Consider the following 16,575-nt stretch of genomic DNA (forward strand, 5'->3'; position numbering starts at 1 on the left):
TCAAGCTGCTGCCGAGAAGAAGCTCCAGACAGCCAGCTCTTCTACGTCTTTCGGATGGCCTCTGTGGCAGATGCCTTCCGGAGTCTGAGCGGGTCGAAGCCTGGGCCTTGCGGGCCGGAGCCTCGAGGGTTGGAGGTGGAGCCTCGCGAGTCGATGAAGCCGTAGCCAAAAGGGAGGTGTATATCATGCTTGTTTTCATAGATCTAGGCACAGAATATAAGAATTGGGACGTCATGTTACAACTTTACAAAATACTGAGTAAGCCACGCTTGGCGTGTTATATGCAGTTCTGGTAGCTACACCATCGGAAGGATGTTATTTCACTGACAAAGAGATTCATTAGGATATTGACTGGAATGGATGAGTTGTAGGGAGAGATTGGATATTAGAGCTTGTTTCCATGTAGTGAAGGAGGCCAAAGGATGACCCAATTGAGGTAAATAAAATTGCAAAAAGCATGCTAAGGCATCAAGAGGCATAGATTGTGTAGATGGTCAGAATCTCTCCTCTTGTGATGGGGGTATTGAAAACAAGAGGACATAGGTTTAAGGTGAGAGGAAAAAGATTTAAAGGTGGACTGAGGGTTACACAGGGAGTGGTTGATATCTGGAACTCGCTGCCAGAGGAGGTGATGGAATCAGATACAATAACTACCTTTTAAGACACATTTAGACAGATAAATAAAATAATCCTCATGCGGGCAAATGGGATTGCTGCAGATAAAAAGGTTGGCACGGATACAGTGGGCCATTTCTGTTCTCATAACACTATGATTTATATGAAAAGGCACAATAGGTACTTCATAGTCTTTGAATATAATTCACCTCTGCAAATTGCATCAATTTCTCCATTACAGTTTGACAAAAAAGAAATCCAAATGCTATCTTGTGCACCAAATTTTATGACCAGATTTGAATATTTCTTCCATCAGGTCTATTCCACAATTGTATTTGATGGAATGTTGTTAACATTGAAGAAGGTGGAAATGTTGAGGAAATTGTTATTTTTTGCATACTTTTGCAATATAATAGAATATCAAACACGTTTCTAGCCTCCTATTGTCGCATGGCTGGGAATGCAGATTTTCATGAGAGCTATAACCCCTTGGGTTCTCATATAAAAATTTTCACACTGAAATGAAGCCATGTATCATGTTGGTCATCACAGGATTTGCCAAAGAGATACCGTTGCTAAGAATGTATAACGAGCACAGCACAAACAGTGTGAAAATGTTTCGCAGTAAAACACATCGAACATAATGCATGCACTACACCTTGGTTGCCATTCTTCTTTGAAAGGATTTATTTTGTTGGGTGCTGACAGTCAGAGAATGTAGAGAGCATACTTTTCTATAATGTGACATTTTCATCAGATTAGCCAGGTTTCTTTCAGTCATTGTTGTCATGTTTCTGACAGCATCGGGACTGAATCATTACTCGTCGAAGCTATGTTGTTATGCTTAATAGTTTTACAGATTTTTTATAAGATTGTCTCCTAAAATCACATGGAGGTTATTTCAAGAAAATGGCTGTGTGGAACAATCCTCTTACTGCGCACTGCACTCTACTGGGCATTCACAACATAGTACAAAAAGAATTTCTGAAACAGCTTAGGAAAAATAATCATAATTTTATACCTCTCTAGAAGATCACCCCTCAGCCCCCTTTGTTGCTAGGAATAAAATCCTTGCTTCCCAAGCTTTCCCCCAAGAATATTGCTTTTTGACGTTAAGATTGTGATTCTTTTAACATCTGTGGAAAATAAATCTACAGGTAAAGAATAATTTAACAAAAATGTATTTCAATAACTGACTTCAATTTATTCCAATTACTCCATAATTACCACAGCACTCTTCACCACCCGAAAAAGGGAGCAATGGTCAAGCGTCATCTACAATAGTGAGTTTCAGAAGCAGAGTAATTTGTCAAAACACCAGAGTGCCATGAAATTCCTTGTTCACATGAAATTCATCAAGTAAACAGTATTGTGGTAATGATAGATAGAGTCATACAGCACGGAAACAGGCCCTTTGGCCCTTTCGGCCTCGTCAACTAAGATGACCCATGGAAGCTTTTTCTCACATTTGGTCCATATCCTTCTAAATCATTCCTATCCATTTCCTGTCCAACCATCTTTTAAACGCCTCGGATACTATAACAGAATATAGAATTTAGAAGATTGAGTGGGGATCTTATAGAAAGTTACAAAATTCTTAAGGGGTTGGACAGGCTAGATGCAGGAAGATTGTTCCCGATGTTGGGGAAGTCCTGAACAAGGGGTCACAGTTTAAGGATGAAGGGGAAATATTTTTGGACTGAGATGAGAAAAACATTTTTTACAGAGAGAGTGGTGAATCTGTGGAATTCTCTGCCACAGAATGTAGTTGAGGCCAGTTCATTGGCTATATTTAAGAGGGAATTAGATGTGGCCCTTGTGGCTAAAGGGAGCAGGGGGTATGGAGAGAAGGCAGGTGCAGGATACTGAGTTGGATGATCAGCCATGATCATATTGAATGGCGGTGCAGGCTCGAAGGGCCGAATGGCCTACTCCTGCACCTAATTTTCTATTTCTCTATGTTTCAACTACCTCCTCTTGCAACTCGTTACATATAGTCACCACCTTTTGAATGAAAAAGATGTCCCTGCCGGTTCCTATTAAATCTTTCTCCCCTCACCTTAATCCTCAATCCTCTGATTCTTGATTCCCCTACATTGGATAAAATACACTGTTGATTCCTCTCATGATTTTATATACCTCTATAAGATTATATACTCCTCTATAAGATCAACATTTGTTCATATAAGTAAATATTTTAATTGTGAAATATATTACAGACAAATACACGGAAGGTAATTTGTAGCGAGGGCCAGTAATATTAATGCCTAGGCATGAGTTGAGAGGAAAGTGTAGTCTTTTCCTCTTTCACCATGAATATTTTCCCCCTCTCTGTGTTGTTTCTGGATGAGCTGACCTTCACTAAATCATATAACCATATAACCATATAACAATTACAGCACGGAAACAGGCCATCTCGACCCTACAAGTCCGTGCCGAACAACTTTTTTACCCCTTAGTCCCACCTGCCTGCACGCATACCATAACCCTCCATTCCCTTCTCATCCATATGCCTATCCAATTTATTTTTAAATGATACCAATGAACCTGCCTCCACCACTTCCACTGGAAGCTCATTCCACACCGCTACCACTCTCTGAGTAAAGAGGTTCCCCCCTCATATTACCCCTAAACTTCTGTCCCTTAATTCTGAAGTAATGTAATGTATGTAATGCTGCATATTGGCAGATGCAATCCAGATTTTATTACTGACCATTACTCCTCTCACCATCCCATGCAAGAAAATAAATTGTTTTTCCGTGGAGTCATGTTGTGCTGCAGACAAAAATTATAGCATATTATTCTTTCTATTAATTTTGCTTTCGAACCTCTTGGAAAACAGTAAATCTTAGAGCCAGTTGTTTCCATTTCCTTTCTTGGCTGCCAGCCATACCAACATGTAAGTGCAGTTACTTAAAATTAATTCAAACTGTGTTGCCAGCAAGACTGTAACTAAGCAAGTATGATTGAAAAATGGTGCGTTAAGGATTATCAGCTGTTTTTACTCCAATTACTTTGTAAATTACCACAGTTCTCTTTACCAACTGAAAGGTGAACGAACCACCATTTGTCGAGCACCTTTCACATCTTCATTCAACTCAAAACTATTCCACCAATAAATTACTTTTAAAGTATAGACAAAATATAGTTGTAGTTATGAGTAAATATGACAGACATTTTGTTTATTAAGTTTCCACAAAAGATGAACATAGAACAGTGCAGCACAGGAACATGCTCTTTGGCCCACGATGTCTGTGCCAAACATGAAGCAAGACCAAGTCTTATCTGCCTGCACATAATGTGTATTTCCCCAATCCCTGCATATCCATGTGCCTATCCAAAAGTCTCTTTACTGCCACTATTGTATCTCCACCACCACCCCCAGCAGTGCTTTCCAGGCATTCACCACCCTCTGTGTAAAACTTTGCCCCTTTCATCTTAAAGCTTTTCCTGCCAGTTTTTGATATATCTATCCTGGAAAAAAGGTTCTGGCTATCTACGCTAAACAAATGTCAAGTTAGTCATATTTTTAATCTTGCTCTATGATGGAGAAATGCTGTCCAAAGCAACAATGTTGACACTTAAAGGGGCCTATTGTTACATTTTGCTCCACATACCTTTAGATCGCCGGATTTTCCTTTATCTAGTCTTCCAGAACTATCTTGTGTCTTTTTGCCCTCCTGATTTCCTTCCTAAGTGTACTCTTACATTTCTTATTGCTTAAGGGATTCGCTTCATCTCTGTAGCCTTGTGCCTTTTTTATTCTGACCAAAGTCTCAATTTACCTGATCAGCCAAGGATCCATGAATCTTCCAAGCTTGTCTGAACAGGAACATGCTGTCCTTGAATTCACCCAATATCACCTTTCCAAACTATCCTACTTGTCAGACATCCCTTTACAGGTATTTAGCATCTCGTTAGCTTTCTCACCCCACCCTAGTCAGTCTGTAGGAGGGTCTCTGCAAGTTCCAGTCTCATATCTTCAAAATTGCAGTTTTGATTCCCTATAATTGGCAAAATTACTGAAATACTCTAATCACTAAGAAAACTTCCAACTTCTAAAACATGCAATATTCTGTATTCTTAGGCCGTATCATTTTCTTAATTTACAATTTTATTGCTTGCTTTGAACTGATTATTTTTGATGAGCTAAAGTCATTAGCCTGTACAATGTTGATTCATGTTTTTGCTGAAATCAGCGGAACACGAGACAAAATGCAGTTAGCTGCTTCAGTTTCACTTTTTTTCCCCTATAAACTTTAACTCTTTCTGCTTCAAATCACATGCATCCCATGTCAGGTGGCACAATGCAAATGCCTGTTGTTGGTATTATACCTCTGTCTGTACATCTCTGCAATTGAGTTATGTCATCGTTGTGGACAAATATGTAGCATTTCACAGTTCAATTTCTGCATCTCCCCTTTTCCAAATTTCTCTCCACCCCCCCTACAGTCAATCTGTAGAAAGTTTGTGACCCGAAACGTTACCTATCCATGTTCTCCAGGGGTGCTGCCTGACCTGCTGTTACTCCAGCACTTTGTGTATTTTTGTGTATTAATCATCACCTGCAGTTCTTTGTTTCTACTCATAGAATTACAGAACAGTTACACCCATTTGACCCGATTGAGTCAGCATTGGTTATATATGAGCAATTCAGCCAGTTCCATTGCTCTGCCTACACCCAGTGGCCCTGATTATTTTTTCCATTCATTTACTGATCCAATTCCACTTACATGATACCATTGAATTTGTCTAGTACCTCTAATAGTGCATTCCTAATGACATTTAAAAAAATGTTTCATGTCATTTTTTAAATTCTTGCGTCAATCTCCTTCATTCTTTGTCCCCAGTTCTTGACCTGCTGCCAATAGGACCAGTTTCTCTCTGTCTCTACCCTTCATCATTTTAAATATATCCATGAGATCTCCTTGCAACCTTCCCTGATACAAACGGAATAGCTGCAGTTACTCCTATATGATCACATGAATAAATCTCTTGTCCCTGGAATCATTTGAGTAAATCTCCCCTGCCCCTCTTCTAAAGCCTTTATATCATTTCTAAAGTGCAGTAGCCAGAACTAATCTCAGTACTCCAGTTATGGCTGAACCAGTCTCAAATTATATAATCTTCATATCCAATCATGTTGCAACAGTTCATTCCAAAGAAATGTGCAAAACAGCCAGTCCTATGCATTGTTTCTGTGTTTAAACACTCTGGTGATATATCCCATTAATTATTCTATTTCTTTTATGCTCATGCTCTCGGGTATTTTTTCAGTTTTCACAGGATATTTTCAGTGTGATTAAGCCTCAACTAACAGATTATTTTTTACACTGCTCAAATGTCTCTTCCTACTACAGGTAAATATTTAAAGTTGGTCTTGTAGACGATGCTTTTCTGACCTGAATATGTCCTTCCCTGCGTACACGAAGTCCTGGCCAACTTCCCTATTTTGTCAAGTTCTCACTGATATCTTTCCACTTCTATAGCTATGGATACGGAAGCATTGCTAAGAAAATAAGCATAGAGAATAAACTTAAATAAGGGATTAAAAGAAGGGGATTTACACAAACAACATGGAATGCAGGAAAAGATTAAACAGAAATGAAATGAACAAATTCAAATGGTCAATAAAATATATTAATAGCGTGAGAGATTAATAAACAATTTGTGTGGCAGGCAAAAAGACAGACTCAAATAAAGAGCAAAAGAAAATGACAGATAAAATGTAATTTGTGTATCCAGGCAGAATGGACTGTACAGTGAAAGAAAGATGCAAAAAGAATCAGGCAGAACATTATCACACCAGCTATGAGGCATCGCAATGAAGCACATCGGAAATTTGGATAGTAACCCTGTAGATCCAAAAATCTTAGGGAAGGCCAACAGAAGTGGAACTCAGGGACATGCAGTCAGGGGAGGCAGAGCCTCACCTGTCATACTCCCAATGAAAATAGCTGTTAAGAAAAATAAAGAAAAATAATAATAAAATAAAATAAATATAAAGATTTTTCCACTGATCTGTGTTATAAATGTCATTTCTATATGAATCTAATCATTTTTTATATTAAAATCGCCATATTTGCGTAGCTCCGCTGCAAATACAGATGAGAGGTGAGGCAGCGAAGAGCTGAGCCTCCCCTCTGATTGCGCAACCCCTCAGAAACCGAATGGAGCCCGGGCAATAAGCATGTGCCTGTTACTATCTCTGTATGTCACCAATGTAATGTTTGTAGATCCCTTCATTACATGTCCTCACCTTCCATTGGCCAGGTAAAATATTTCACATATAAATATATTAAATTCTTGCTCGCTGGTCTCATCATAAAACTGCAATGAAAAAGCACCAGGGGAGGCAGCAATCACATCTGCCTCACAAGGGGGCGTATCTTGTGCCCAGTGGAAGGAGAGCGAGCGTCAATTACGTAGGCACAGCCCACATAATTGACGCTGCCTCGCTCTACCTCCACGTTAGCTAGCTTCAGCAGCAGAGGCGCAGCACTAGATTCCATCGTAGGCGGTGCTGACTTTCCAGCCGTGGGCGGCATTGACCATAACATCGTGGGGGTCACCAGCGTTGAATCTCCGCCCAGCTCGGCTTGTGGACTTCGGAAGCCGCGGTCTCCAGTAGGGAAGTGGCTGATTCGGAGGCTCTGGGCCGTAGCAGCGACTGCAGAGGCCTCAATAGGCCCCAACCATGGGTGAACAGAGGAAGAGGACTGAACCTTCAAAGTTCAGTCCTCTTCCTCTGTTCACCTCTGGTCGGGGCCTGTTCAACTTTGGTGCCTTCCCTCAGTGGGAAACATTGATTACGATGTGGGGAGATGTTTTTATGTTTAATGTTAAATTCTAAAGTGTTGTGTTTATCTTTTTTGTGTGCTGCATGATAACTCAAATTTCACTGCACCAATTGGTGTATGTGACAATAAATGTCCTTTGTCCTTTGTCCTTGAGCTCCAGCAAAACATTTCCAGCGTGTGTTGTAAAGAATGCTGGTATGAAATATGAAACATATGGTTGTCTATCCAATAGTCATTGCGCAACCTGCCATTTTGGATGGTGAATTTAAGCTACCTCTATCGGGTTCATATGTGTGTAAATCTGGCTCTGATACTAGCAAGTGCCTCCCCAGCCATTGACCTCACCGCACATCACAGGTGGAACATGAACATGGGCCAGCAGCAGTCTGCAGTATTTTTACGGAGCAATGAGCAGCGATAGAAACAAACACATACAAAGAAAACTTTTTTATTGGGAGACCTCCAGAAATCCTCTCAAGGACGACTGGCTAGATTGCTTAAAACCTGTAAAATCCGCGGACCATGGATGTGTGTTCTACCCAGATGTCAATGAAGTTTAACTGCAGCCCCAAAGTAGATATTAAAAACCCTGATTTAGATGTTCATAGAGACTAACACCTGTTTCTAACAAGCACCCATGCAAACTTGGATTTATCCACCATCCTCCTCTTCTCCCCAGTGACCATTTTATACACAATTACTCCATCTGACAGTGCATGCAACTAATCTGTTTTAAATCTTTGTCTAAGCTGATCTTAGTCAATAATGCTTAAGAGTCACATGTGCAAAACACTGAAATTATTTTCATGTTGCCAGGTTTGGCGCAATTTCCAAAGTCGTATCCGCTCACCAAGTCTTATGTTGGATGCTAAAAACTGGATTGATATTTCTATTCTCTTCCCAGCTTCCAGCATGCACAGCAAACCTTGCATCTATATTGTGCCTTTCACAACCTCCGAATGCTTCAAAGTTGTTTGTGCCAGTGATATAAACAACTTTTTTCAGGGTGGCACAACATGATAGAACTGCTCCCTCACAGTGCTAGAGACCCGGGTTCGATCCTGACCTTGGGTGCTGTCTGCGGGAAGTTTCCACAGTCTGCGGGAAATCTCCCTGTTTGAGTGAATTTGTCAAAGTGGGTTTTCTCCTTGTGCTCCAGTTTCCTCCCACATTCCAAAGATATGCAAGTTTGTAAGTTAATTAGCCTCCATAACTTGCTCCTAGTGTGTGCAGAGTGGAAGAGAAAGTGGGAAAACACAGAACTGGTGAGAACGAGTGATCAATGGTCGGGGTGGGCCAGAGGGCCTGTTTCCATGCTGTATCTCTAAACTAACGGTGGCGTAATGGTAGAGCCACTGCCTTAGAGCGCCAGAGACCCGAGTTCGATCCCGATTAGGGATGTTGTCTACGGGTGGAGTTTGTACGTTCTCCCCGTGACCTGCGTGGGTTTTCTCCAAGATCTTCGGTGTCCTCCGGTGTTTGGGAATCAACATCTCACTTTCTGTGGCATGTCTGTGTCGTGCCTGCTGAACTACAGCATGAACCAGCAGTTTGCAGCCCTCAGAAAAGGTTTATTTTAACGTTGAATTGTCAAAGCAGCAAAGTCATAACGGAGCAGTTTTTGTTCAAATTACCCATATCGTGAGAAATATTATTCTCGCTCAAAGGATTAAATATTTTAATTGCTTCAGTATGTCACTTCCTCCCTCTTCACATGGATGTAACAGATGTGATTGAATGAACATAAGTTATGTTCAAGTTTATTGTTGTAAATGCGGTTTATTCTTGTGATCATTTTCTGCCACATAATCGATGCATTCTTCCAGTGTCCCTTTCCAATATTTTCTAATTTCTATAATTCTAATTTATAGTTCTTAGTGAAATGACCGTAGTGAGTCTCAACCATTAAAACCCAGTATTAGAAACCTGAAACAAAATCAAAAGCATCTCAGTACTTTTGAGCAGCATGTGTAAATTTTATTTTCCATAGTACTGCAACTTTAATAAGGCTGTGCTGTGGATTACATTTTCCTCTTAAAACTTTTACTAAACTGTAGCTCATGCCTCTGGCACGATGCCTTTTTTCCATTGCCAGGCCAATAAAGTATTATACTGATTCCAAAAAGTACGACACGCATCTGACCAGAAAAAACAAAATGCTGTACTGAAGCCCGAGCCAGTTAAAACCACTCAGGTTTCCAGCACCAAATACAACAGATTACCCTTTCATTTTGCTTCGTAACTTCAAATGTAGCGTGCTTGGCACAAAAATGTTTGTCTGGAAATCTGTCTTGGCAAGAGGCCACGGTATAAAAATGCTACAGACCTCAAGAAAATCCGCAGCCGTTGCCAGGAAAGTTGATCTCTGGGCTTTGCATGAACTGTTTAGTGTTTTTGAGTGAAATGTTGCATTGGCAGTGCTCCCTGTTGCAAACATCTCTGTTACAAATAACTTTGCAAAGTAATTGTTTAACTTTGAGAAAACTTTAAATGTTACCAGCTTGGGTTTATTCATGGACCAAAGTTTGGCATCCCACAGATCTGAAATGTACCGAGGAGATGTGACACACACTGCTTCGGCAGATGGAGAGTACTCAACATGATCACAAAGTGAAATCGGTGGTTGACTCCATGATGCATGTCACTTGACCTCAGCTTGTCAAAATCAGACAGGCATGTCATAACTCGGCCAATACTTTAAAATCTTTGCTTCAGTTTCATCTTGTTTTAGCGTTTTTGACAAATGCAATGCTCTTTGTACAGTTGCCTTCCCTTTCTCTCCTCCCAACCATTACAGAATCCATCCTGTAAACAGGCTGTCCCATAAAATACCACACAAACAAGTGGTAATGTGTACAGCAAAACATATTGGAGTACACAGAAAACCCTTGTGCTTTTCCTTCCTAACACCTGACGTTTCAGTGTACATACTTTTGTCATATCTCTCTATGGCCGTGTGATTTGAAATATTTTGTTGTCATAATCACATTTAAAGAAGTAGGCAGGAGAAAGTGTATTACATTTAAAGAGGTATCACCATCTTGTGAACCACGTTGTATAAACACTTATACTTTCAAAGATTTTGGTTTGCAATTTGATAAAACATTCTTACTGATGCTAATGTTTGTAATGCAGATTACTTTGTTCAGCAATTCCGCTTTTTAGATAAAACTTTTATAATCCTATGGCATTCTGGTCCATATAAGAGCACCGTAAAATATACAAAATCACCAGACTTTAAAACAGCTTGATTTATGAAACATTGTGCAGCAAGCATATGTCCCCATAGCAACCAAACCGTTACCAGATTTAGACCAGCCAATCAAAAAAGCTCCTGTCGTAACAGTCCAGACAAGAACAGGAGAGCAACATTTTGAAGTAGATGTCATGAATTCACCACATGTTATTGAATGTATTTTTTCCACAGCACTTCTACTCCTTGGCATCTTAACAATTGGATACATCATTACACAATCAGTTTGCATTTATTTCTCATCACAATCAGAAAGCAAGCTTATATGCATCTGAGTAATACTAAAACTGTTCAACAGCAATTCCAGCTGCAATGCCTGCCAAGTGCCCTGTTGGATACATCAATTTCCAAAATTTATGTTTACGCAGGCCAATGTCACAAAATATTGAGGAATTATTCCACCTCTCTTTGAAAAATGCTTGAATACCATCCAGTGACCAGTACAGGAACGTAATGCATATCTTTTATGATTAGCTTTGATGCTTCATCATTACTTGGAGGTGGAGCTGAGTTGTTGCTGTGATGTAATCCAAAGAGTTCCACATAACACTGTTGGAGTGTATTAACCATATAACCATACAACCATATAACAATTACAGCACGGAAACAGGCCATCTCGACCCTTCTAGTCCGTGCCGAACACGTATTCTCCCCTAGTCCCATCTACCTGCGCTCAGACCATTCCTCCATTCCTTTCCCGTACATATAACTATCCAATTTATTTTTAAATGATAAAAACGAACCTGCATCCACCATCTTCACTGGAAGCTCATTCCACACAGCCACCACTCTCTGAGCAAAGAAGTTCCCCCTCATGTTACCCCTAAACTTCTGTCCCTTAATTCTCAAGTCATGTCCCCGTGTTTGAATCTTCCCTACTCTCAGTGGGAAAAGCTTATCCACGTCAACTCTGTCTATCCCTCTCATCATTTTAAAGACCTCTATCAAGTCCCCCCTTAACCTTCTGCGCTCCAAAGAATGAAGCCCTAACTTGTTCAACCTTTCTCTGTAACTTAGTTGCTGAAACCCAGGCAACATTCTAGTAAATCTCCTCTGTACTCTCTCTATTTTGTTGACATCCTTCCTATAATTAGGCGACCAAAATTGTACACCATACTCCAGAATTGGCCTCACCAATGCCTTGTACAATTTTAACATTACATCCCAACTTCTATACTCAATGCTCTGATTTATAAAGGCCAGCACACCAAAAGCTTTCTTTACCACCCTATCTATGTGAGATTCCACTTTCAGGGAACTGTGCACAGTTATTCCCAGATCCCTCTGCTCACCTGCATTCTTCAATTCCCTACCATTTACCATGTACGTCCTATTTTGATTTGTCCTGCCTACCTTACACTTATCAGCATTAAACTCCATCTGCCATCTTTCAGCCCACTCTTCCAACTGGCATAAATCTCTCTGTAGACTTTGAAAATCTACTTCATTATCCACAACCCCACCTATCTTAGTATCATCTGCATACTTACTAATCCAATTTACCACACCATCATCCAGATCATTGATGTACATGACAAACAACAGTGGACCCAACACAGATCCCTGTGGCACCCCACTAGTCACTGGCTTCCATCCTGACAATTACAATGCATTTCGTTGTCTCTGTACTGTACACTGACAATGACAATTAAATTGAATCTGACTCTGAATCTGAATCTGACAAATAACCATCCACCATTACTCTCTGGTATCTCCCATTCAGCCACTGTTGAATCCATCTTGCTACTCCACCATTAATATCCAACCATTGAACCTTCTTAACCAACCTTCCGTGAGGAACCTTGTCAAAGGCCTTACTGAAGTCCATATATACAACATCCACTGCTTTACCCTCAACAATTTCCCGAGTAACCTCTTCAAAAAATTCAAGATTAGTCAAACATAACACAAATCCATGTTGACTGTTCCTAATCAGACCCTGTTTATCCAGATGCATATATATATTATCTCTAAGTATCCTTTCCATTAATTTGCCCACCACTGGCGTCAAACTAACAGGTCTATAATTGCTAGGTTTACTCTTAGACCCCTTTTTAAACAATGGAACAACATGCGCAGTACGCCAATCCTCCGGTACTATTCCCGTTTCTAATGACATTTGAAATATTTCTGTCATAGCCCCTGCTATTTCTACACTAACTTCCCTCAATGTCCTAGGGAATATCCTGTCCGGACCTGGAGACTTATCCACTTTTATATTTCTCAAAAGTGTCAGTACTTCCTCTTCTTTGAACCTCATAGTTTCCATAGCTACTCTACTTGTTTCCCTTACCTCACATAATTCAATATCCTTCTCCTCGGTGAATAGCGAAGAAAAGAAATTGTTCAATATCTCCCCCATCTCTTTTGGCTCTGCAGATAGCTGTCCACTCTGACTCTCTAATGGACCAAATGTATCCCTCGTTATCCTTTTGCTATTAATATAGCTGTAGAAACCCTTTGGATTTACTTTCACCTTACTTGCCAAAGCAACCTCATATCTTCTTTTAGCTTTTCTAATTTCTTTCTTGAGATTCTTTTTACATTCTTTATACTCCTCAAGCACCCCATTTACTCCATGCTGCCTATAATTATTGTAGATCTCTCTCTTTCCAATTTCCCCTGAAAACCATGGCTCTTTCCAATTTTTACTATTTCCTTTCAACCGAACAGGGACATAAAGATTCTGTACTCTTAAAATTTCACCTTTAAATGTACTCCATTTCTCTTCCACATCTTTCCCATAAAACAAACTGTCCCAATTTACTCCTTTTAAATCCTTTCGCATCTCCTCAAAGTTAGCCTTTCTCTAATCAAAAATCTCAACCCTAGGTCCAGTTCTGACCCTCTCCATAATTATATTGAAATTAATGGTATTGTGATCACTGGTCCCGAACTGTTCCCCAATGCATACCTCTGCCACCTGACCCGTCTCACTTCCTAACAGGAGGTCCAGCACCGCCCCTTCTCTAGTAGGTACTTCTATGTATTGTTGCAAAAAACTATCCTGCACACATTTTACAAACTCCAACCCATCCAGCCCATTTACAGAATGTGTTTCCCAGTCTATGTGTGGAAAATTGAAATCTCCCACAATCACTACCTTGTGTTTACTACTAATATCTGCAATCTCCTTACATATTTGCTCTTCCAATTCTCGCTCTCTTAATAAAATGGATTGCAGCAATTCAAAAAGGCTCCACTACCTTCTCAGGAAGTATTAAAGTTTTGCCCTGCCTGTGCTGCCTGTGTCTGATGAACGCATTAAAAAAATTAAAGAAAGCAAACATTTCCCATTGCACTCAAACTTCCAGCTTACCTTTCTATTGAAATCAAAATTGTTCAGTTTTACTTCAGAATCTAATTAAGAAAATATTGCGCTGTTTATTAAGCTTCGACAGAGCTTTATTGGTGCACAGTAGATGCCAAGGGCGGAGAATTAAAACAACACGCAATTAAATAGTCAGATTCAGGCTTGTGGACGTTAGGAGGGTTTTACAGTTAAAGCAGCCAATCTGCAATCTGCAATTTCTTAATTCCAGGTTTCAGTTTTTATATCAATGATTTAGGTGGGAAAATATCATAATTTATAATTTCCAAAGAAAAACTGTGAACTGAACAAATGAGTACTTGGCAGACCCCCTCTGTTTGTTCCACTTTTGTTAGTTCCCACTTCAATTCTCCATTCCACTTTGACCCCACCCCCCCCCTCCTTCACCCTTAGTTCCGTTTCATACACTGTACAATACAATCAAAGCCCAAACTGAGCTCGAGGAACAGCACATCCTCTTCCATTTCGGCTTTACAACCCTTGGAACTCAGTATTGAATTCATGAATTCCTTGTCTGAGCCAGACATTTTTCTCTCTCCTCACATGCTTCATGATCTGCTGAGGATTTCCAGCATTCTCTTTTGTTTTAGATTTCCATCAGCTGCTGTGTTTTACATGTCACAATTCAAATATGAATTCTCCCTCTCCACTGCCATCATTTATCTCTCTCCATTTATACAGTTCCAGAAAGATAGGATCAAATTATTATTTTTCTCCTCGATAACACCAAAACTAATCACATCACCTGAACAATCCTGGCCTCCAGCCTTTGTTTCCTTTTGTTCTCGACATTACTATCTCTCTCTGCAACTTTAAATGTTTGTTTTCTCACTATTCTGTTCAAGGATTGTTAACCTGAAATGTCAACTCTGTTTTTCTCTCCATAGATGCCGTCTGACTGCTAAATATTATTAAGTAACAGAACAATGTTTATCTGACTTTTTCCATTTTAAACCCTACTTGTTTTTATGTGTTTAGGACCCTGACACTGATACTGAATATCAAGGATCACCTGAACCAGCGATAGAGTTGGAAGGCTTTGCTGAGTCCATTTCTGCTTTGTACAAAGATCCATCATTTCCTCCTTCTGTTCCTGTCCCTCATCCAGTTGTTGATATTGTAGGAGTGATAGAGCGCAAGGAATCCATAGAAAATCAGCTTATAGAGTGGTAGGTAACATGTTGAAGACATTGAAATGTCGTGAATTGTATACATTGATGATCTCCACTGAAGCAGAGGGTACTTTGGCAAAACAAATCTTCAATGCAAGTGAAGATTCAATTAAAACATACTGGTGCTGCCTCTTATTGGTGTTCCTCATACCACCCACATATATTCAAAAACTCTCTCTCAATCACACACATCTCCCTTGTCCAGTCACCTGCTCTCCCCTCATCTCCTCACACCCACTCCTAAATCATTTTGAGCTTGCTCCCTCTCTTGCTCCGCTCTTTAACCTTCTGCCACCCTCTCACATGTTCCCTTCCACTCTCCCACATTCTAACTTTCTTCAGCCCTTTCCCAGCCATGATCCAGCTCACGATCTCAGACTGGCCTTCAGTTCATGGTGCACACTTGAAAACATTCCCAGCCCATACAGGTTCTGGCCACATTGTGGCCTACAGCTCCCATTCCCAGTCTGCTGCATTGGTGGCCCTACTATTCCATGGTACTCCATCAGTACACATGATCTCATACCTGACCTCACTGTATCTGCACACATGACCACATTCCTGGACACAATCCACCTGCAAACGGTCACAATTGATAAGGTCCCGCATTTGATAAGGTCCCACATAGGAGATTAGTGGGCAAAATTAGGGCACATGGTATCTTGGGTAGAGTGCTGACATGGATAGAAAATTGGTTGGCAGACAGGAAACGGAGTAGGGATTAACGGGTCCCTTTCAGAATGGCAGGCAGTGACTAGTGGGGTACCGCAAGGCTCGGTGCTTGGACCACAGCTATTTACAATATAAATTAATGATTTAGATGAAGGGATTACAAGTGACATTAACAAATTTGCAGATGATACAAAGCTGGGTGGCAGTGTGAACTGTGAGGAGGATGATTTGAGAATGCTGGGCGACTTGGACAGATTGGGTGAGTGGACAGATGCATGGCAGATACAGTTTATTGCAGATAAATGTGAGATTATCCGCTTTGGTAGCAAAAACAGGAACGTAGACTATTATCTAGATGGTGTCAAGTTGGGAAAAGGGGTAGTACAACGGAATCTGGGGGTCCTTGTTCATCAGTCAATGAAAGTAAGCATGTAGGTACAGCAAGCAGTAAAGAAAGCGAATGGCATGTTGGCCTTCATAACAAGAGGAGTTGAGTATAGGAGCAAATAGGTCCTTCTGCAGTTGTACAACGCCCTAGTGAGACCACACCAGGGGCCACAGTTTAAGAATAAGGGGTAAGCCATTTAGAACGGAGATGAGGAAACATTTTCACACAGAGTTGTGAGTCTGTGGAATTCTCTGCCTCGGAGGGCAGTGGAGGCCGGTTCTCTGGATTCTTTCAAGAGAGAGCTAGATAGGGCTCTTAAAGATAGCGGAGTCAGGGGATATGGG

General features: G+C 40.5%; 1 protein-coding gene across 3 annotated transcripts in view; it reads left to right on the forward strand.

Moving 5' to 3' along the window:
• kiaa0586 (KIAA0586 ortholog) overlaps positions 1-16,575 on the forward strand; it is a 378,726-nt gene that overhangs the window by 275,735 nt on the left and 86,416 nt on the right. For all 3 annotated transcript variants that reach the window (XM_055640495.1, XM_055640493.1, XM_055640494.1), the window contains one exon: positions 14,978-15,168. In XM_055640495.1, the coding sequence (XP_055496470.1) occupies positions 14,978-15,168 (191 nt within the window). The remainder of the gene's footprint in view (positions 1-14,977; positions 15,169-16,575) is intronic.

Source organism: Leucoraja erinacea, chromosome 9, assembly GCF_028641065.1.
Source record: "Leucoraja erinacea ecotype New England chromosome 9, Leri_hhj_1, whole genome shotgun sequence".
Lineage (NCBI taxonomy): Eukaryota > Metazoa > Chordata > Chondrichthyes > Rajiformes > Rajidae > Leucoraja > Leucoraja erinaceus.